This window comes from Cetorhinus maximus, chromosome 3, assembly GCF_964194155.1.
Source record: "Cetorhinus maximus chromosome 3, sCetMax3.hap1.1, whole genome shotgun sequence".
Taxonomy (NCBI): domain Eukaryota; kingdom Metazoa; phylum Chordata; class Chondrichthyes; order Lamniformes; family Cetorhinidae; genus Cetorhinus; species Cetorhinus maximus.
This window is the reverse complement of record NC_135881.1, coordinates 154314899-154338326: the sequence shown is the minus strand read 5'-3', so window position 1 is coordinate 154338326 and position 23428 is coordinate 154314899. Positions and strand designations below refer to the sequence as shown.

Below are 23428 nucleotides of genomic sequence, written 5' to 3'. Positions count from 1 at the left end.
ATTCCCCGATAACCCAACTGCCATTTGTGGCATGTACCCGTGTCTGTGATATAGTATATTGGTAATATCAATATTCTGCCCTTTTGTACTACCTGGAGGAGGAACAGGAATATAGTTTTTTTTAAGCAAATTCTCAAACAAGAGAAATACCTGCCTTAAATTTTCTATGCTTAAAGCATGAAGTCAAGCCATTATTACTAAAAACATCCACATAGCATTGTCCTTTAGGGATCATCAAAGTGACATCCAGATTTTGACCAGGTTTCAGAATCTCAGTCCCACCTACATGACAACTCAGCACCACAAGTACTCTGCACATTTTAATTGTGGATTACATAAGACCATTTTTGACATACAAAATACAACAAGAATCATTTTTTGACATAACTGGTACAAAGTTGCTCCCTTAATTGAGACAGAAAAACATACAAATTGAAACAAAGATGAAGGGGAAAAGAAAGTTAAAGACTAGAACATAGAAAGTGGAACAGCAGAATGTCATAATGTACATATTATTTTAGCATTTGCTAATGCAGCAAAAAGCACATGCTTTCAAGCAAATTGGATTAATACAGTGGAACTTAATAACCTATCCAAAATGCTGTGCTTGGAAACTGAGGGACATGCAATGCATAGTGAGCATGCAAGAGTTTAAAATAAAATAAGCTAGGCTAAAATGTAAGTAACAATGTTTTTGTGAGTTTGTTACACTGTTCAGTGAAACATTTTCATCCTGATTATTTGCATTATAATTGATACAATGATTTCTAAGCAAACAAATGATGGGAAAAAGAAACAAATTTTGGAAAGACATTTGATAGAATTGCTTTTTCTTTGGAAGGGAATACTGCCTCCCATACCATAAGGTAAAGCATTACAGATTTGCAAGATACTGAAAAACAAAATATGCTTGATAAAAAAATTAAAATTAATCTGAGACGGTCAGTGCATTTAAACCTTCAGATGTTATGGCACCCTTAAGCGGTTTCAATGTCTTACATTGTAAGCTGGACAGCTTCTTGAACAGAGGACTCCATATGTCAGCTGCAGAAACTGGGCTGAACAAGATGGGGGATGATGCATTGAATCAGCAACTGGCAATAAAAAAAAAAGTTGCAACTAGCAAATTTAAAGTAGCGCGACCAGTCCAGAGAAATGCCCCGTTAATATATGCAGTATGCTGGTCTATAAAGGGAAAGGGTGAAGATGCAGGTGTTTTTTTGCCGAAAGTTGCGTTAGCTGTTATTTGCCTTCTGCAAGGGAGGCAGTTGCAGGAGCAGTGGTTAGTAGATGTTTAGGCTGATAAGTTTTTTTAAAAGATCTTGACAGGTAGACAGTCACAGCGATGAGTAGTTAGGCAAGTTTTTAAGTTTCAGAACAGAGCAGTTTTTTTTGCAGAGCCAGGAGGAATTAGTACGGAGAGTGATACTGACGCACAGAAGGAGAGCGTGGGAAGGTTTTAGAGGAGCTCACAGGACAGACGTGCTCCGCTCTTACCCCGTTGCTCTGGGTGGAATGCACCGACTGCTCGCTGGTCGAGGAGCACGTGCTCATACGATCAGTGTCCTTGCTGTGCGTGGAGTGGCGGTGGACCTGGCGCTGCAGGGAGTCCATGTCCCCTGGGAAGGTGAAGGAGCCGGGGCGACTGGCAGGTGAAGCTGGGTGTGAGCTCCAGAAGGAGCCCTTAAGAACAGGACTGCTGGGAGGGAAGGGTTCTTTGCTGAAGGGAGAGGAAGGGAAGGTCGTAGACAGCGGTGAACTCAAGGGCGAAGTAGTGCCTGGCCGTTGCTTTCCTATTGTCAGAGTGCCAACACTCCCTCTTGGTGACCGGTTCTCTTCTAGACTACCTCGTAATTCCTTTATGTTTCCATCTCCTGTGTTGGTGAGCGGTCCTAATGTTTTTCTGGGACTCTCAAGGACCTTTTTCCTAGGAATCTGTTCCAAGTCCCTTTCGCTGCCTTCTCGTTCCAGGTGCCTGTCAGATTGGCTGCAGCCAGAATCTAAGGTGCTGTTGAGTGTCGTCAGGGTAGGGTTTCGAGCGGACATACCTGTCAACCTGTCTGCCTCTGACTGGGCCGAGGCCGCAGAGGAGACCAGGACTGGGGAATGGTGCCGGATGGGTTGGGGGATCCGAGATGGTCTGGAACGGCTTGTGCTGCTCATTCCACTACAGCTATTGGGTCCACTAGGGCCGACATGGTTCTTCTGGTACTCAATCGGAGATGTCAAAGCTGAAGCCAAAAAAAGGTTAATTAGACAAATTAAACATTGTAAGGTTGCGATGAATGAAAAGTGTGGATTAAGGAAACCAGTTTGGGATGAATGGCAAGTGGGGATTAGAAAAACCCTCTCAAGGGTCATTTATGTTCAGCTATTTTCAAACATTTCCTGATTATATGAATGTTGTGCTTTGTGAGTTTAACATCATGTGTGTCTGTTCCTGACATGGATTACACAAATAATTCAATCATGACAGGTACAATTTGGTGATCTATTGTACAAATGCAAGTTTTCATGAAGTTCATATTTTTGAGGACTGCCTATGGAAAGGGTTTAATTATTAATCCGCATCCTTCTTCTTACAATATCATGTATGATGAGAATGCTACAGAAAATTTCCACTGGGAGCTCTTACGATAGAGTAGGAACAGAAGTAGCCCGTTCAGTCCCTCAAGCCTGCTCTGTAATTCAATTAGCTCATGGCTAATCTGTTCCTCAATTCTACTTATTCACCTCTGCTTCATGTCCTTGACACCATTACCTGACAATTAGTTATGGGCTCCACTATGCAGGCGATTTTGAAAAATTCAATTAGAACACAGCTGATGCTGAAACACCAGAGCATATCTATGCATTTGAAATTATTTTACAGTTTTCTAGTGCTAAAGTGGCTTAATTCACAATATTCATTGACTAAACAGAAGATGCTAAATTTCCATATTGGGAAGTTACTGCATTCTCAAATGCTTAAGAGTTAAAAAACTACTAATGCTTGGGGTTTAATGGAATGATGGGATGCAGGTTTAATCTTTCATTCTGTAAAGTTCTCAATTTTAGCCAAATTTCTAAGGGGGTATGATGGCTAGAGGCTAAGTTGTTCCAACTGAAAAGGAGGATGATAACTGGTAAATTACTTCTTTATTTCTTGGGGTGCACCTCATGGTAAGCTAACTCACAGAGACCACTTCCTCTTTCCCTAGGCCACGTTGGCTACATCTGTCAGGGAAATCAAGACTAAAAAATACGGTGAGGGGGGAAATAAGACTGAAACCACCAACATTTATTACAGTTTAAAAAAAAAATTTTACAAAAACATTAAATATTCTAACTTATCAACACTCTACAAAAATATAGTAAAAATCATTTTGCCTATGCAAATACACTTATATATAATTAATAAGGCTGACAAAAAAGCCAGCTTAAATAAAAATCATAATCACCATTACTTTCATAGAAGTCTTAGGGCAAAGGAAGGGGAAAGATCAATCTGTAGTTTCCAAGATAGTCGCATTACAGCCTAACGTCAAAGAATTTAATGTGGTATTGACTAGACTACAGTTTATGATTTACAATTTGTGTTATGCAATTAACTAATGTAGATGCACATGTGTGTGTTTGAAGAATTAACAGGGAAGATGAACAGTGAGATTCTGTTTAATGCATTCATCAAAAGAAAATCTCAAAGTACCATTTAAAAAGTTGCGTTGGTTTTCCAGAATTTGGTTGATTTCATAAATCCACATTTGGCGGACTGTAGGATTTGATGCTTGGAGAATGTAGATTTCCACACCGCCTTCAGCTGATCGTGAGGTAAGTGCAAATTTACATGGATCATTCTCCACATTTTCTTCCAGGCCAAGGCAACTCACCTGAAACACAAACCAATAAGCCCTCAAGTATTAAATGGTCTGACTTCTCAGTCCAGAAGTTCAAATTTTAGCTCCCTAAAATGCCACTTGTCAGATCTTTCATACAGAGATAAAAATTCTACTTGTGTGCTCCATGACATATTGCAAAATTGCAATCCCAGGGCATGACTTTCTGTCTATTAAGATTAATGGACAGAGAATGGAGGAGTCTCAGTCCACAATTTTGCAGCAAAATGCTCATGGCCTGTTTCAGAAGCACAGCAGAACATTTACCCCATAATATACTGACATTTATAACTTACGTTTCAGAGTGAACTATTTTTCTAATGTAGCACTATTATTTTAAAAGAAATAATGAGAAAATTGTTTTTAAAATGATATACCGAATCTGAAAAATTTATGCAGCACAATATGCAGTCAGGAGAGATGGTCAAGGCAGGGATATTCTCATTAAAGAGTAAAAGCTTAAACAATTTATAAACATTATATGAACCCTGAAATTAAAGTAGCACCTTAACACCTCTCATGTAGCCTTTTCTTTTAGTAATATTTTCTAACTGGTGTAACGCTGGATAATGCTCCAACCATTGTTTCCTCTTAATTTTTTTTTGGACTATATGGGTGATTTATTTAAATACCTTAAAATTTTTTTTGCACAGTAACTTAGGACTTGTGTGCGGCTCACTGCACAGCTTATTGGGAACATTGGCTCAGGCCATGATGAAAGAGTTCAGTGATGTAATTGCTACAAGTTTGACTGATGACCAGAAAATAAAAGATATTACCAGTTCTCTGCCAACTCCACTGTCTAAACAGAAGCTGGCAGATGGATGAAAGTAGTGTGATTGATTTACTCTCTGATTTATTTTTCCCCAGGGGTAGTATCTTGTCTCAGCAGCCTCCTGAGGTCTGAAATTAGAGAAATCCCGAGAATGATGCTAGACTGTATCATAATGATACATCAACACCTTGTGCTAGCAAGCAAGAATGTGGCTGTGATATAACAGGAGTCACGACAGTTTGTGCACAGTGGGCGGAATTTAATTCTCACCCTCAGGAGTGGGCTGGCAGGCGGGGGTGCCATAAAATTAGGAGGGTGAAGTCACCTGCCCGACACCCCCCAATTAAGTCAGGGTGAGGAAAGTCGGGAGAGACCTTCCCACCCGAACGCCAATTGAGGCCTTAAGTAGCCACTTAAGGGACTTGCCCCATTACTACCAGCAGCTGACCCCACTTACTTGCACTCTGGGGCCTCCTGCATCATTGCTTCTATAGCACTTGCTGCAGTTCCAGCCGTGGCTACTGCTACCAGTGGCAATGCTAGCAGTGAAGAGCTGCCAGCCATCTGATTGGCTGGCAACTGTTGGAGACGGCACCTCCACCCTTAAAAGCATGGAAGCCCTGATGCCAGGCAATTGACTTCCTGAATGACACTGAATTCCGTTGAAGCTTCAGAAAAGGACTGCAATGGGGCTGCTCCCAGCTTTCTGGCCAGTGGATGAAGCTATTGAATTCAGCCCAGCGTATCATTGATGGTGAAATCGCAAATTTCACAGTGTGACTGACCTGTGAATGGATTACATCATACATCCTGTTGACTGCTTCTTTACGAAACTATAATAGATTCACCCACCCAACTGGAGCCAAAATCCTTTATGGATTTATAAGTCAGACATCAACTGGGGCTTAAACAAGAAAATTGTGAATAAATTAAATTTGCTTAAATTACATGAAATAATGCATTATTCTTGGGGTATTTATAAGAAAAGGTTTGCCAGAATTCTACGGGCAGAATATTTATTACCTTGACACTATTTTTAAATAAATAGCCAGGCATGGAGAAGCCTTTTTTCTTATCTAAAGGCTCGGTGAATATTGCAATCTGCTCAAACAGGAAGACTCTTCGCTCTTTACTGCGTGAAAGAAGCCCAGCATCCTGATCTGCAACAAAGAATGTGTCCTGGAGAAGCAATCTTCCCTGGGCTATAATTTTGCCCTGTAAACAGAGGGAAAAATATTATCTATCACTGCAATTCAATGGAAAAATTTAATATGTCCAGTATAAAGATTTTTAAAAATACCATAATCTATGGGTCTATAGAACTCAAAAGGGAGTGTGTATGTAGCCAAAAGGGACTCTTGCAAATCTAACTAGATGGATACAATTTGCAGTAAGTAAATAAACTGCTAGTCTTCCTGGTTAATGTTAAGATCACAGACCTGTTAGTAAACCATACCTGTCCCACGCATAGAAAAGAGAAATTCTCATTCACACTGCAACTATCTTATAGGATAACTATGGCAGATGAAAATTGAAAATAAAAATAATTACAGCAAGGTAAATTATTCTGAAGAGTTACACTATATTCCTAATTTGAACATGGCTGCACCATTATACATTATTTATGTTGTTGTGAAGTACTCGATGTCCTGAAAATGATTATAAATTTACAAAATACCAAGTATTGTAATATAAAATTTAAACTATCACAGTTAATTTTATGCTATCTTCATCCTTGCTGTTTTGCTTTAACACATGGAATAATAAGCATTAAAACAATCCACCTCAATTTAGAAAATGAAACTGGGCTATTGTAAATAACAACGTGGGAGGCTTTCCTAAAACAGAACGATTGAGAGAAATCAAACTGTCAAAATTACATCGAATCCTTGCAGACGTCCAACATTCATCATATCGTTGCATCGTTTTGGTACAACACACATGACCTCCACAGCTTTCTATATTTGGAAGAGAGGAAAGAAAATATCAGCATTTAATATTCTTACCTATTATTAGTTTTAAGGATTTTAATATATTTTTAAAAATTGTCATCCTTTTGTGAGCTTCTTTCTTAATTATATTATTTTGATTGTTGCAAGCACATGAAAAGTAAAGTTAGAAATTCCTATGGTGTGAGGTCACAAGGGCTTACATCACGATTTCATAAAGCCGACTAAGTATAGAACTTTCTCTCTTTGTTAGATCTCCTAGGTTCTACTTTCTCCCCTTCCTCGCACACTTCACTGCCAAATTGGCGGAGAGGGAGTCAGAGTACACAGGACAACTGTTGATTGTGTTTTAAAATTGGTTGTTAGGAGGTATAATGGGGTTCCACCCTCACCCAGGGAAAGCATCATAGCTTCGACTTTAACTGGAGGGCAAGGGTGAGATATAAGGCCCTACAAGGAGCTCCATGAGGCCTGGACCATTTTAACTTCCAGGCCACATTTAAATAATGCAGCACTGTCTCCCTCCTGAGAAAGGAATAGTAACATCAGGGTTGGTGGGTGACAGTGAGAAATTGGCTTGGGAGTCTTATGATGTATGGGAGCCAAAGTGCAAAATTCCAGCCCATGCCTTTCCCCACAAAATTCAACTGACATTGCAGAACTCAGGCCTATCACTTCATGGAACACAGCAGCCATATTAATTCTTTATTATCTGTACAAGCATAATCTTTTGCTGGTAAATAGGAAACAACATCCCACCCCAAATTATTTATCTACCTTGTAAAAAGCAACCATCTGTACTGCACTGACTTCTAAATTACCTACGTCATATTTAGTCTTTACTCAATATGCTTAAGATTCAGCTTTCTACTGTACATGTATTTAGTCAATTATATTTATCTATGAGATATTTAGCTCAATATGCACAATCAGGGGAAAGAAATGTACATATAACCTACCCTAAAGTAAGGTGAACACTATGCTTGTTGCTCATGCATGGCATACCAAATAGAAAAATGTAAGAAAATTAGTGTTCCGTTTTAATACTGGAAAGATTAATTAATACTCACATAGGCATAGAGGTGGTTGAACACTGTACTTTCATTTATTTTATTTCAGTAACTGAACTAACCAAACAAAATGGGTTCTGCGATCCCATAATGCACGGGCTTGCAAAGTACAACAAACTAAACAAGACATACAGCACATAACATATTTCTCTCCCCTTATCGGAAATGTCAGTCTAACAAAACATTTTCTGAGCTAGGGAAAAAGGGTAGACTGCCTCTATTCCCACCTGAACCCTGGGGATTATCCTACCCCCACCAAAAAAACATATGCATTCACCTTAACTATAACTCAGACACTCAGGAGGTCGTCTCTCCTGGCATGGTTAAGGCAGACTTCTGGTGCTTTTACAGAGTAATGTTCATTGGAGACTGATGATAACCTGTTGTTGCAGAATCCGAAGTTGTGTCTAATGCCGGAGAAGGTGAGGCGACTTCAACGTCAGTAGAGCTAGACTGAGGTGGTGAGACTGGAGTTGACATTCCTTGACTTGGAGAGGGCTCTTCCATAAGAGGTGTATCCTTAGATGGTGCTTGACTTGGCAACAGATGGTCAACATGTCTCCGCCAGGTGAGATCATTCACAGTTTGGACTGTGTACGAAATACGTCCTGTCTGAGCAATCACAGAAGCAGGAGACCATTTAATTCTGGTAGCATAATTACGAGCTAGAACTTCTTGTCCAGAACAGAAAATTCTCGGCTTTGATCTCTGAGCTCTTCTCTTCACTTGGTTGTGCTGTTGATCTTGCACAACTTGTGTTTTTGTTGGTCTCAGCAGATCAAAGCAAGAGCGCAGTTGCTGTCCCGTTAGTAGGAATGCTGGAGATGCTTTAGTCATAGCATGTGACATGTTTCGGTATGTCAGCAGAAATGTGTCCAGACGCTAATGAATAGAGGAATATCTTTGTGCCGAGCTAAAGCGTGTTTCATGGTTTGAACAAATCTCCTTGCTAATCCATTGGTGGTGGGTGATATGGTGCTGAGGTGATGTGATGAATTCCATTACTTCTCAAAAAATTCTCAAACTCCTGCGAGGCAAACTGAGGTCGTCGGTCACAAGTTGTTCTGGTAACCCTTAACGACTGAACATTTCTCTTTGCCTTTGAATTGTACTCTCAGCAGTAGTAGAGGACATCACTGAAACTTCTGGCCTTTTGGAATAAGCATCCACAACCACCATGCACATTGTTCTTTCAAATGGTCCAGCGAAATTGACGTGGATGTACTGCCATGTGTTTTCCGGCCAATTCCATGGATGGAGGGGTGCCACTTGAGGCATGTTTCTCACTCTCTGACATGAAGAACAAGATCTTGCCTTGGCTTCAATGTTTTGGTCCAGGCCAGGCCATCAAAAGTAGCTTCTTGCAATCCCTTTCATGTGAACTATTCCACAGTGTCCAAAATGTAGTTGGTCCAACACTGGTTTCCTCAACGTTGGTGGGATAATAACTCGCATGCCCCAAAGCAAACATCCTGAAGTGACTGATAACTCCATCCTTCTGGAAACTTAAGGATGAGGGTCAGGGGAGACTCGGAAGTTCGGGGAAGAGTTGCAATGCATCACCAGATCCATGACTTTGGACAATGTTTGGTCCACAGTAGCCTTCTTGATTTGGACTGAAGTGATGGGTTCTCCATGTGTGCAAAGTAGAAGATGTCTTTCTGAGCAGTGTTCACATTGCTGACTGGTAGGGGCAGCCTCGAAAGACCATCAGCATTACCATGAAAAGTAGATTTTCGATACTTGTGTTATATGTGCGAGCACTCAACATCAATGCCCAACGTTGCAACCTGCTTGCAGCTAAAGAAGGGATGCCTGTGTGTGGACCAAATATTGAGGTGAGTAGTTTGATGATCAGACAACAGCGTGAATTTCCATCCAAACAGGTACTGGTGAAATTTCTGGATTCCAAAAATGATTCCCGGTGCTTCGCATTCGATTTGAGCGTATTGGCTCTCTGCTTTGCTTAAAGTCCGTGAAGCAACGCTATGGACCTCTCCACACCTGAGGGCATTGTGTGTGAAACGACAGCTCCAACTCCATAAGGTGATGCATCACATGCAAGTTGTAGTGGGAAGGGGGGGTCAAAGTGTGTCAGTACCTCAGAATCTGTCAGCGTTGCTTTAGCCTTCTTGAATGCAGCATCACAGTCTTCTGTCCATTTCTTGGCTTTGTTCTGACACAGAAGCTTATGCAAGGGTTTCAGCAGGGTTGCCAGCTGTGGAATAAATCTCCCATAATAATTCAGCAGCCCTAAGAATGAGTGAAGCTGGCTGATATTCTGAGGAACTGGAGCATCCACAATTGCCCTGGCCTTGGAGGATGCTTTGTGAAGCCCAGCAGCATCAATGACGTGCCCCAAATATTCCACAGAGGGCTGAAAAAACTTGCATTTGTCTTTGTAAACCCGTAGGCCGTATTCCTCTAGCCTTTGTAGGGTGACATCCAAGTTCTTGAGATGTCTTGCCCATTACCAAGACATCATCAAGGTAGCACTGAACTCCAGGCAAGTCACTCAGGATCTGGTCCATGGCCCTCTGAAACCAGGCTGGAACTAATGTTATTCCAAAGGGCAAGTGGCAATGCCTGTACAGTCCCTTGTGTGTTGTGATGGTAAGATATTCTTGTGACTTCTTGTCAACATGCATTTGTAATAGGCCTGGAATAGATCTATTTTGCACCAGCCAGGCCAGCAAATAGGTCCTCAATATGGGGAAGCGGATATTGTTCAGCTCACAACACGGGGTTAGCAATAACCTTGAAATCTCCACAGATGCGTGTGGAGCTGTCTTTCTTGAGCACTGGAACGATGGGTGTTGCCCATTCGCTATGGGAGACAGATATCAAGACTCCCATCTTGACCAGGTCCAAGTCAGCTTTGCCTTACGGTCGTATGGCATAAGGCACAATTGCGACCTTCAGAACATTTGGCTGAGAGTCAGCTTTGATATTCAATTTTACAGTAATTTCCTTCATGCTTCCCAAATCTCCTTCGAAAACAACAGCATTTTTTTTATAACAGCTGTCAGACCAGTTACTTGTTGTGTACTTCTGTCCAGTTTAACCTGATCTTCTCAAGCCATGACCAACCAACTAAAGCTGGGTAGTTGCCTTTCACCACAAACAGTGGTAGCTTAGTAGCATTTAGTTCCACTTTAATTTCTGCTCTGCCCATCATAGGTACAAATTCCCTTGTATATGTTTTCAGAACGATTTTTGCAGGTGTCAAGGGAAGATGTTTAAGCTTCTCCTTATACACAGCATCTGAGACCAGAGAAACTGCTGCCCCTGTATCCAGTTCCATACATATTGGTTGGCCCTCCAGCAGCGGTGTTACCCAGTAGCCTTGTGAGCCATCTGCCACTGACAAAATGTGGAGCAACATTTCTTCTTTGGACTCGGTGTCACTCTGGTCCTTCCATTCCCGCTGTATGACATGCAGGTTTTTCTTTTTGTTACGCCAGATGGCAGATTTCTTTTCCCCTGGTCTGCTTTTCGGATTCCCTGCTACTTTTTTTTGTTTTTACAGGCACACTCAATGTGTGGCACACTGATAGCATTCAAGGTCTCTGGACCAACATTCAGATGGATGGTGACCACAAGGCTTTCCACAACAGTAACATTCTCGGCTGCTTGCTATTTTGTGTGCACACTCAGCTGTCACATTGTGCACTTGAGTTGATGCACTCAGCTGCTGTGCTTCTTTTGCTGCTAGCTCCATGGAAACTGCAATCTCTATGGCTTTCTGCAAAGTGAGGTTAGTCTCTGTCAGGAGGCATTTCTGGATTGCTTTACTATGAAGGACACAGACGAACCTGTCACAGAGGGCATCGTTCAGTATTTTCTTGAATTCACAATATTCAGTGAGCTTTTTCAAGTACTTCAACATACTGCGCAATTGATTCCTCCTCTTGGTTTCTTTTGTGAAACCTAATTGTGTCTCCAGGACTTTTACAATGTTCTCATACAATTTTATGCCAGGTTTGTAAGGTTGCACCAGGCTTCTTAATAAGCCAAAGGTTTTAGCTCTCACCACACTTAAGAAAGTTGCCACTTTCTTATCGTTTTCAATTCCATTTGCAAGGACAAAAAACTTAAAGCGTTCAAGTGTAGGAGCTTCACTGTTCAACAGTCTCATCAAAACGTCCCATAAGTCTAGTAAGTGTAGTCATTTTAGACCTTAAATGTGTTGCTGCTTTAAGAGCTGTAACTCTTTTATGTCAGGCTTTCTCTGTAGCTTTGTCTTTGAGTTTCCCGCGCCTCTCTGGTTTTGGCAGGCTCCCAGCGAGTGTGGGCGTTTTCTTTCCAAACTTCCGAAGAACCACTGGAGAAACCCCTCGACCTTAAGCTAATTTTTGTTTGTTTTGCTTTTATTCTGCAGGTGTTGCTTTTTTTGAACTTTGGGGGCCGTCTTCAGCTAGCCAGTACTCTCCCAGTAATTTTCCTGTGCATTTTGAGCTGGAGAAGCGATTGTGACCTCTCGTTTTTTTCTTTTAAAACCCTCAAAACTTTTAGAACTGCAGCAACTCTTTTCTGGGCGAGTCTGTTTTTTTAAACTCTGCAGAGCCTTGTTGTTTTTGAACTTGCGCTTCAGGAGTATCATCGGGTATGTTTTTCTTTGTTTTACTAGTAATTTCCTTTTAATAGTTCTCTCACTTTACTTTTGCTTTCCGAGTGGCATTATTGCAAAGGTCTGTCGTCCTTGTCGCCAATTTGTTACATTTTAATACTGGTACTGCCGATAACTTTTAAAAAATTAATCAATATTCACGTAGGCAGGGAGGTGGTTGAACACAGTGCTTTAACTTAGTTTACTTCAGCAACTGAACTAACAAAACAAAATGGATTCTGTGATCTCACAGTGCACTGGTTTGCAAAGTACGGCAAGCTAAACAAGACATACAGTACATAACACTTAGTTTCCAAAGCCACCTACTGAATGAATATATCCATACATCACAAGACTTTCTGACAAGCTAAGGTACCAGTAAGTAAAATAACACATTACCCCCAAAAGAAAGCAGTTAATAAAACTGGGCTTTCATGATGTAGGTTGGATGTGGGCTAACCATCCAAAAATCCACAGTCAACTCTGACTGCACAAAGACGAGTAGTCATGTTCATAGGGAAGGCAAAATTGTATGTCTTTCAAAAATGCAACAGATGTAAGAAGCAGCAATATTCACACTTCACAGCAACGAGACTTTTTTTTTGATTACACCTCTGTGAAGTGCTTTTTCTATGTTAAAGGTGTGATATAAAAGCTTGCTCTAGATGAGGATAACATGTTGTCCTCTGGGTAGAATAGATAAATGTAACAATACGACACAGCTTATATATTGACAACGTTTCCATGACATGCTAAGTATTCATTTTGACACTGATGTATTAAGACAATACCTCCAGCTCTGTTGTGTCTACAGCAGCCTTCCTAGAGTATTTAAGGAAGTCCTGTGCACAGAAAAAAAATAGAATTAGTCAATGTTACACTGTTAATCCAGGAACCTAATTTCAGATAATTGTCTCCATATTAATTAAAGTTAAAATGAATTTTTCTAACATTGTATGAACAACTTTCCCCTCATTATAGGCAGATTGCATAACTTATTTGCAATTTTAATTGTCAAATGATTATTTTAATAAATTCAGAGTTGTTCCCATTTGACATTTAAAGGGACATTTAAGGCGATATTTCAGAATACTCAGAATAAGTATATTCCTAAACATATTCCTACTATAAAGAAAAATCCTAAAGGGAGGACCTGTGGTTAACTAAAGTAGTTAGGGAAAGCATCAAACTTAAAAGAAAAAGCATATAACTGCAAAGATGAGTGATAGGACAGATGATTGGTCAGAATATAAAGAACGGTGGAGAATGACTAAAAGGTTAATCAGGAGAAAGAAATTAAAGTATGAGAGGAAGCTCGCTAGAAATGTAAAAACGGATAGCAAGAGTTTCTACAGGTGTTTAAAAAGGGAAAGAATAAGTAGAGTGAGTGTTGGTCCTCTAAAAAGTGAGAATGGGGAGGTAATTGTAGATAAAAAGGAAATGGCGGGTGAAATGAACAAATATTTTGCTTCTGTCTTCACCACAGAGGATACAAAAAAGACTCCAGTAATAGATGTAAATTAGTAGGTGGAGGGGAGAGAGGAACTTGGTGAAATTTCAATCACCAGGGGAGCAGTACTGAGCAAACTGATGGAGCGGCAGGTTGACAAATCTCGGGGTCCAGGTGGACTTCATCCTAGGGTCTTAAAAGAAATGGTGAATGAGGTAGTAGATAGGTTGGTGTTAATATTCCAAAATTCCGCTAGATTCTGGAAAGGTTCCATCAGACTGGAAAGTAGCAAATATAACCCCTCTATTCGAGAAGGGAGGGAGGCAGAAAACAGGAAACTATAGGCCAGTTGGCTTGATGTCTATTGTGGGGAAGGTGTTAGAGTTGATCATTAAAGAGATTATAGCTGAGCACTTAGAAAAGCTCAAGGTCATTGGGAAGAGTCAGCATGGTTTTATGAAAAGGAAATCATGTTTAATCAATTTATTAGAGGTCTTTGAAGGAGTAACGTGCACTGGATAGACGGGAGCCTGTTGACATGCAATACTTGGATTTCCCACTAGGGTTGTCTTATGAGGATAGGTTGAACAGGCTGGGCTTGTTTCCAGTCGAGTTTAGAAGAGTGAGGGGTGACTTGATTGAAGTATATAAGATCCTGAATGGTCTTGACAAGGTGGACGTGAAAAGGATGTTTCCTCTTGTGGATGAGTCCAGAATTAGGGGTCACTGTTTTAAAATTAGGGGCTGCCCTTTTAGGACAGAGATGAGGAGAAATTTTTTCTCTCAGAGGGTTGTGCGACTTTGGAACTTTCTGCCTCAGAAGGCGGTGGAAGTGGGGGTCACTGAATATTTTTAAGGCAGAGGTAGATAGATTCTTGTCAGGCAAGGGAATCTAAGGTTACGGGGGTAGGTGGGAAAATGGAACTCGAAACACAAACAGGTCAGCCATGATCTTATTGAATGGCAGAGCATGCTTGACGGGCCGAATGGCCTACTTCTTCTCCTGTTTCGTATGTTTGTATTGCACACATTTTCCTTAATGCACAAAACAGTCTTTCAATTGCAGACTTCCCATAAAGTACTAACCTTCAGCAGGAGCTGGTATTTCATTATCCGTTGCACTGGTTTTATTAACAGGTCTGTCAGTTGCAGTCGATGACCAAGTCGCTGTTTTACGTCCTTAAGATTACATTAAAAAGTATGATTTAAATCTTTTTTTTAATATAGGTGTCATTGAGATGTTGCTTTTGCTGCTCATGTCTTAGTCTTATCCATCTCAATTGCATTAAGCACTACGCTCAGTGGACTATTTTCTTTGGAGTCTAATTGCAGATGTACAGTAAAGCAAACATAACCATGAAAATGTCACAGATATAATACTTGGAAGCTTTCTGTAAATATTATAATTCAAGGCGGTGATAAAGTTTCTTTAACATGTTCGAATGCCAACAGATGGGCAACAAGTTCGTCACCCTCACTGGTGAGTTCCTTATCTCAGTTATGCTACTGTGGGAAGGAAATGCCTGAAGGACAGTTGCTCTGAGGCTGATCAAGCACCATGTGGTTGTTCAGTGCAGCACTGGAAGTGGCCAGAAAGCCACAACCACCTACTTGAAACAAGTCAATGGTGTGGTCTGGGGAAGAAAGGGTAATTGGGAACAAAGTGAGGGACTACATATACTCAAAATAATGCAAAGTGATCATTTTTGTCTCAACATATAAACCACAATACTTCAAAACAGAAAAGCACAGAATAAAGAAAAAATGGCCCAAATCTTAACGGTCTCCAGATTGTTGGAGATGGGACGGAAGCTGGGAGATGCATGTTAGGACCCTGAGGAAGTTTAAACTTCTGATGGGGCTGATTTGCACTGCCTGGGACCCCTCCACGAAAGTCTGCGACCCTGAGCTCAGGGTGGAGACTTGAACCAAATATGCGGCAGCCTGCATAAGTTAACTGAGCACCATAACCAACACCCCCCCACCATCACCCTCCAACACATCCCCGACCACCTGACAGACCCGACTAGCCCCGACCACCCCACCTGAGCACCTGACTACTCCTCCAACACCACGCTGACCCCCTGACCAGACCCGTCTAACCCACACGACCACACTCCCTGACCCACTACTCCACCAACCCCTGGAGAGACTGCACTGACTCTTTGTTGCTTCAGCCGGGGTCGCAAGATACGACTGAAAAATTGTAAAAGGATCGGGTTGCAGAAATCTTCAAGGGCAGCGTCAACATGCTCAGCATCGACCCTGACCGGAAGATTTGGCTCAATGTTTCACATATGCCGCTTAAAAAATATTATATTAAATCTTAGCTTGTTCAAGCTCTGTCAATAGCAAATATCAGCATCAAAGCTCAAGTACATAATATTTAATTAAAACTTAATAAAATATTTCCAAAGTTCTCACCTCAAAATAGGTGTCAATATATTCGGACACAATGTACTCAGATTTGGGCTTGTTTTGACAGTAAACTATATACATATGCAATCTTCTCTCCTTTGTGATTTAGTGGAGAAATAGAAAAGGTTGTAAGTAACAGCATTACTGGAAAGTACATTTTTAAAAATATCAAAAATTATTCTCTCCTTAGTTATTCTAATTTGAGGAAATATTTTCGGTTTGGATTGCATTAGGGTTTTTGCTAAATTTCTCAGGAAAGCCTGCTGGCTGGCATTACAATGTAAGTACTCACACAATATGCTTGTCCTGCTGCACATTTCATTGTGTGAGAAACACTTAAAGAAGGGAACTACAATCTTGCCTTGTTAAAATCTGTGCAAACCTATCATAGGATGTCAAAGTACACTGAACATTATGGCTTGTTAGTGATAAATACTTATCTAGTAATAATGGCCTTATTTTGTGGCATCAATCAGAGTGAGAGAAACTTTCCTGTAGGAATGAAAAGCCACCTAAATCTGGAATGTTTTATGAAGACTATAATTGTTTTCCTGTGGTTATTATGACAATAAGAGATTTCTGCACTTTAAGCATCCTTTAAAAATGGAAGGATGGGAAGGAAGAAGATATTTTCTGTTTGCAGAAAATGCAACGTACGTGTTTGACAAAGAGAGAAGCTAACTTATCAGGATCCTCAAGGCACTTCTCCAGCTCGCCAAGAAAGAAGCTAAGCATCAAAAAAAGAAAGAAAAATCAATTACACAATCGGTCAGATTTTGCTGTCAAAATAGCAGTGAGGCATTCACTCTTATTTAAATGTAAATGGTACAGCAACTTCAGAGTGGAGCAGATATGTGGTTAAATGGCATTATCAAAAGGTTGCTGTCGAGTTGTGCCATTCTGCTGTTAGTTTTGCAGAAATTCATTTTGCTGTCAATCACATTGAATGTTGTTCAGTTGTGTACTTGCGTGGTAGATACAAATTAAACTCGCCGCAGAAAGTTAAGGCTCGTCATTTGAAGCACCAATATCTTTTATGACATGATATTTGTTAATTACTGTCAACCAAACTTTCTGGCACTGAAAATTAACCACAAGTGTGCATTATTACTCCTTCAAGTTGTTGCAACATTTTAAGAAAGACAACTTTAATTTAATTTCACATTTCCTTACTGTCTGTTATCGCTCTGATTGAATCCTATCTTATTTCCCTCTTTTTATTTCTCTTTCTGTAGCTGAGTTAACATTGAATTCACCTATTCTAATTTAGACTGCCTTCTCATTCCTTCCACTGTTTATTTCCAATCTTTCATTCTGATTGATTAAGGAGATGCACAGTTGCTTGCCCTGTTAACTCAGGTCACAGATACCCTGTTTTCCTCACTGCATTGTTATCAGCTCACACTTTCAGTAATACTTAATAGGCAAAAACGTATGCATGTAGCAGCAAGTCTAACTAAAGGAAGATGCCATTTGTTGCCCAACATCAAAATTTGGCCCAATATGCACACAGCAAAAACACTACTGTGCCAGTACATGCAGGTCCCAAATGTTTGTTTGCTTATCATATTAATTATTTTGCAGTTGAAATGCAGCTCTGTTGTCAAATTATTTTGTTTTTTGAGCAGAGATCAATTTTTTCCAACATGTAAATAAATCACATGCTAATTGCTTCCAATAGACATCCTGATTCTTATCACAGAGATTAGCACTAAGAGTAAAGAAACAATAAGGCTTAGAGTATAAGCATGTGTTACAATCCCAGCTGATGTTAATACTCCACAAGTCAGATCCCAGAATGAAACCTGGCTTGATAGATTTTAACTTTTTTTTTTAGAAATCGTGGAGATAAATTACTAATCAAAGTCACAGGAGCTTACTGATGAAATTTTAACATAAGGAATAAAACATTTATTAAACAAGGAAAAGAAAAGATCTATATTACACGAGACAACAAGGTTGGAAAGATCTCAATACGAACATAAGAAAATAATTCAAACTCTCACAATTCCTTTTATCCCAGCAATACCCTTACAGACACAAAAGCCCATTGAAGATTTACCACTATCTTAACACCAAGGCTTCTTGCTTGGGCTGGCCCAGTTGCAAATGATTTTCTTCCAGCATTTAAGCATTTATTAGATACTTTCTCCCCAGCTGATATCTCTCCCTGAGACACCCAAAACTGCATTTTAAACTCACTATTACTTCAACTGCAGAGCAAATACACAAGTTCCTTAAATTAAGTTCCGAGCAGCTTTGCAGTATTTCTTATCAGAGAGCTTAGAACCTTCACTTCTGACATCCACACTCTGAACTTTTCTGTTTTTCTCTGTGTCTCACTGGGCCCTTGTTGCTAGGCAACGTCACAGTTTTTTCTACTTTGTATTTTTGCCCCAAAATCACTAAACTGCTAACCCCTTTGTAGCCCATCTCTTCACGTCAAGGATTGTAAAACCTCATTAAAAATGTATACATACAAACAAATTCATAGACCTGACTTTTTTTGCTAGGAGGCCCTCCAGGCTGAAACCATGAAACTGAAACCATGTTCCACCTTTCTTAACACACAAATATAAGTATAAATTAAACTCAAAATTATACATTGTTCCTAACACATGGAACGAGAAAAGGCAATTGCACCATCAGGCCCGCCACAGAAATTTTTCTATCTCAAGTCCACCCAGTACTTAACTGATTTGTCCCACTGAGTTTTTGATCATCTCAGCCAACACCTCTATTCTTAGAGATACCAATTCTACCACAAAGTTATTTATTAAACCACTTATTTTCATTCCTTCTTAACTAAAAATAGTTTGGCTGGGTAAAAACCTCACAATCTCTACTCTTGTGAGCTTTGTTTAGCTTGAACTGGATGCCTAGTTCTGTGCTCAAAGTCCACATCCAATAGCCAGATTATGTTGTCATCTTTGCTACCTAGCATAGTAAAAAGCTGGACTGGATCATATTGCTGTATCCCCGTAAATCCTTTGAAATCAAGTTCTGCTCTGTGAAGCTCTCTGCGGAACCTAGAGCTTTCAATCCTGGGATCATGCTTGTCACTCTTCTCTGAACAGACTCCAATGTATCAAGTGATTTGCACAATGTTAAAATAATCTGAAAAACTCTGCACACAAAAAAAAGTCAAATCTTTGGTAAAAACAATTTGGTTGGAAGTATAATGTGCTAAACATTGCCCTATCAATTTGAAGCTTTAAGATAAGAGGTGATTTGAGGTTGCCAACAGGTGGAGGAACTTGGGAGGATAATTTTATGGTTTCTAAACGCCCTGAGTAGGAAACTATCTTATCACACAAAACTCAGTGTAACATTAAAATGCATTAAAAGTATGTGTTTCAAGTCAGATATAATTATAATTTGTCGTTTGGTAGTACAAAGCTTGAGTATTGCTGAAATAGGGGACATGTCAAAGCTTTTTGTTTTGCATTCATTAAGACACCTTGCAAGAACACCAATATAAGGGGAAAACAACAATTTATACTGTATGTGAAGAATGCTCTGATTGGTTGGCAAGTGGACTCTGATTGGTAGAGATGTTGCCATGGAGAATGCACCAATGATGGTGACTGACAGTTAATTGCCAAGCATTGTTTGAAATTTAAACCAGGCAGCTTGACCCTGATTGGTCAAGGCATTGCCCTGAAGAATGAGTCAGTGAATGACTGTCACTTATTTTGTTTAGCTGAAACAGGTGCAATGTGTGTACATGTTCTTTCTGCAGATATCTGTAGCTTCCAGTACACGCAAATGTACCACACTGCGAGCCTGACTGACAATCACTTGGTTGTTAGCATAATTCTTGACACACTGAGGATTATTTAGCAAATGTTGTCCAATTGCAGAATCACAACTAAGGTCGGCAGCCCGTTGTAAACAGTGGCTGGGGCATGCTGTTTGATATGATCCACCAGTCTTTGGGACATTTGGCCTACATACCTAGCATCACACTGACACTGAAATTCATATACCACATTACTTATCCTGTAGGATGCCTTTGATTCTCTCGCAAACATCTAGGTTGGGTTCCATGAGAAACACGTCTTCGATGGAATGATACCTAAGAGGCGCACGGTCAGTGAGGGGAGACTTCGGCCTGAGTGAAACAAAGACCGAGTGAGTATATTTGGGAATTTGGTTCAAAATGGGAAGTCGATGCATAGGGGGAGGGAGCTGCCTTAAGTATGGTTTACTGCAAGAAGTAAAGTGTGTTCAGTGGGGAATTCGGTGAAGGGTCGGGAGGAGGTGCTTTTATTCTTCTACCCTTTTTCAGCCTCCAGTATTTGATTTCCACTTGGGTGCAGCAGAAGGAGCAGGTAAACCAGCAACTGGTGTTATTAGTTTTATCAGTATTGTAAGTGCTGTATTGTTTTATCAGTATTGTAAAGTTTACTGGCAGTGCCGAAACCTATTGGGAGGTGTAGGCTTTAATAACTATAATTAATTAACAATTATTAATTAATTAACATCTATTGGAGATGGCAGGGCAGGTGATGTGCTGCGATTGCAGGATGTGGGAGCTTCTGGATACTGGTGTGACCCAGGGCAAACACATCTGCAGTAAGTGTTTGCAGCTGCAGGAACTTCGGCTCCAAGTTATTGATCTGGAGGCTGAGCTGCAGACACTGTGGCATATCAGGAAGCAGGGAAGTTACCTGGACACTTTATTCCAGGAAGTGTCACACCCCTTAAGATAGTGTCTTCTGATTTGGTCAGTGGTCAGGGACAGGAGGGTGTGACTGCAAGTGAGGCAGGTAAGGGGGACCAGAAGGCTTAATGCAGGAGCCTCGGTGATTGCAATTGTCTAACAGGTTTGAGGTATTTTCGGCTTGTTTGGATGAGAGTGGGGCTGCAGGGTGGATGAGCTAACTAACCATGGCACTGTGGTACAGGAAGTCATTTAAGTGGGGGGAGTTACAAGGTATGTAGCGGTAGTAGGGGACAGTATAGTCAGAGGAAATGACACCATTCACTACAGCAAAGAGTGAGAGTCCAGATGGCTGTGTTGCCTACTCAGTGCCAGGGTTCGGGATATCTGCTCGGGGCTGGAGAGGAACTTGCAGTGGGAGGGGGAGGACCCAGTCATCGTGGTCCATGTCGGTGTACCAATGACATAGGCAAGACAAAGGAGGTGGTTCTGCACAGTCAGTATGAGGAGCTTGGCACCAAATTAAAAAGCAGAACCTCAAAGGTCATAATCTCAGGATTATTACCTGAGCCACGTGCAAATTGGCATAGGTAAAATCAGATTAAGGAGATGAACACGTGGTTGAAAGTCTGGTGTGGGAGAACTGGGTTCCGGTTCGTGGGGCACTGGCACCAATACTGGGGAAAGTGAGATCTGTACTGCTGGGACAGACCATACCTGAACTGTGCTGGGACCAGTGTTCTTGAGACCCACGTAACTAGGGAAGTAGAGAGGGTTTTAAATTTAGTAGTGGGGGCAAGGGTACATATTTGGGAAGATGTGGTAAAGCAAAGAGTAGAGACAAGGCAAAAGAGAAAGGTATTATTACGGGAAATGAAAAACTGACAGAAAGGGATAAAGTACAAATCCAACAGTAAATCAACAGATGAGACTTAAGGTTATAAAAAGGATAAAAGGATAAAACTAAAGGCTCTGTTTCTGAATGCACAAAGCATTCGAAACAAAACAGATGAACTTAGAGCGCACACAGAAATAAATAAGTACGATTTGATAGACATTTCAGAGCCATGGCTGTAGGAGGACATGGATTGAGACCGGAATATTAAAGGGAATGGGACATTTAGGAAGGACAGGAAGCGAGGAAAAGGTGAAGGGGTGGCTCTGTTAGTTAACGATGGTATTAGCACAATAGAGAGGGAGGGCATAAGTTCAGGAAACCAGGATGTGGAAACTGTTTGAGCAGAGATGAGAAATTGTAAAGGCAAGAAGTCACTTGTGGGAGTCATGTACAGGCCCCCTTATAGTAGTCACATGGTAGGATGGAGCATAAAGGAACAAATAATGGGAGCTAGTCAGAAAGGCACGGCGATAATCATTGGAGATTTTAATCTACATATAGACTGGAAAAGTCAGATGGGCAAAGATAGCCTAGATGAGGAGTTCATAGCATGTTTCTGTAGAGTTTCTTAGAACAGCATGTTCTGGAAGCAACCAGAGAGCAGGCTATACTAGACCTGGTATTGTGCAATGAGATGGGATTAATTACCTCACAGTGAAGGCACCTCTAGGTAGCCTTAACTGAATTTTACATTCAGTTTGAGGGAGAGAGGAGTGGGTCCGAGACTATGTTTTTAAACTTAAAAAAGGGCAACTATGAGGGCATGAAAGCAGAGCTGGCTAAAGTGAATTGGCAAATTAGGTTAAGGGACAGGTCAACTGAGATGCATTGGTGAATATTTAAAGGGATATTTCAGAATACACAGAATAGATACATTCCAACAAGTAAGAAAAAGTCCAATGGATGGACACACCATCTGTGGTTAACTAGAAAGGTTAAAGATAGTATCAAACTTAAACAAAAAGTAGATAATTGTGCAAAGATAGGTGGAAGGCCAGAAGATTGGACAGGATATAAGGAACAGCAAAGGATGACTTATGGACTTCGCCCTAGGGTCTTAAAAGAAGTGGCTAGTGAGATAGTTGATGCATTGGTTTTAATTTTCCAAAATTCCCTAGATTTGGGGAAGGTCCCATTAGATTGGAAGATAGCAAATGTAACTCCATTATTCAAAAAGGAAGTGAGACAGAAAGTGGGAAAGTACAGGCCAATTAGCATTGGCTTAACATCTGTCATAGGGAAAATGTTAGAAGCTATTATTAAAGAAGCTATAGCAAGGCGTTTGGATATGTTCAAGGTAATCAGGCAGAGTCAACGTAGTTTTGTGAAAGGGAAATCATGTTTAACCAAATTATTGGAGTTATTTAAGGAAGTGACATGTGCCGTGAATAGATATACTGTACTTAGATTTCCAGAAGGCATTTGATAAAGTGCCACATCAAAGGTTATTGCAGAAAATAAAACCTCATGGTATGGGGGTAACATATTGGCATGGATAGAAGATTAGCTGGTTAACAGGAAGCAGAGAGTAGGCATAAATGGGTCTTTTTCAGGTTGGCAAGATGTAACGAGTGGTCTGCCACAGGGATCAGTGCTGGGACCTCAACTTTTTACAATTTATATAAATGACTTGGATGTAGGTATGGATAGGATGGTTGGCAAATTTGCTGATGACACCAAGATAGGTAGGAAATCAAGTTGTGGGGAGGACGTAATAG

The 23428-nt window shown here is 40.6% G+C and overlaps 1 protein-coding gene across 3 annotated transcripts in view; it reads right to left on the bottom strand.

Annotated features, from left to right (window-relative positions):
* LOC144678972 (triple functional domain protein) overlaps window positions 1–23428 on the bottom strand; it is a 663567-nt gene that overhangs the window by 49214 nt on the left and 590925 nt on the right. For all 3 annotated transcript variants that reach the window (XM_078539119.1, XM_078539117.1, XM_078539118.1), the window contains 8 exons: window positions 16804–16873; window positions 16153–16242; window positions 14815–14907; window positions 13070–13120; window positions 6531–6608; window positions 5674–5865; window positions 3689–3869; window positions 1498–2231 (listed from right to left, as the gene is read on the bottom strand). In XM_078539119.1, the coding sequence (XP_078395245.1) occupies window positions 1498–2231; window positions 3689–3869; window positions 5674–5865; window positions 6531–6608; window positions 13070–13120; window positions 14815–14907; window positions 16153–16242; window positions 16804–16873 (1489 nt within the window). The remainder of the gene's footprint in view (window positions 1–1497; window positions 2232–3688; window positions 3870–5673; window positions 5866–6530; window positions 6609–13069; window positions 13121–14814; window positions 14908–16152; window positions 16243–16803; window positions 16874–23428) is intronic.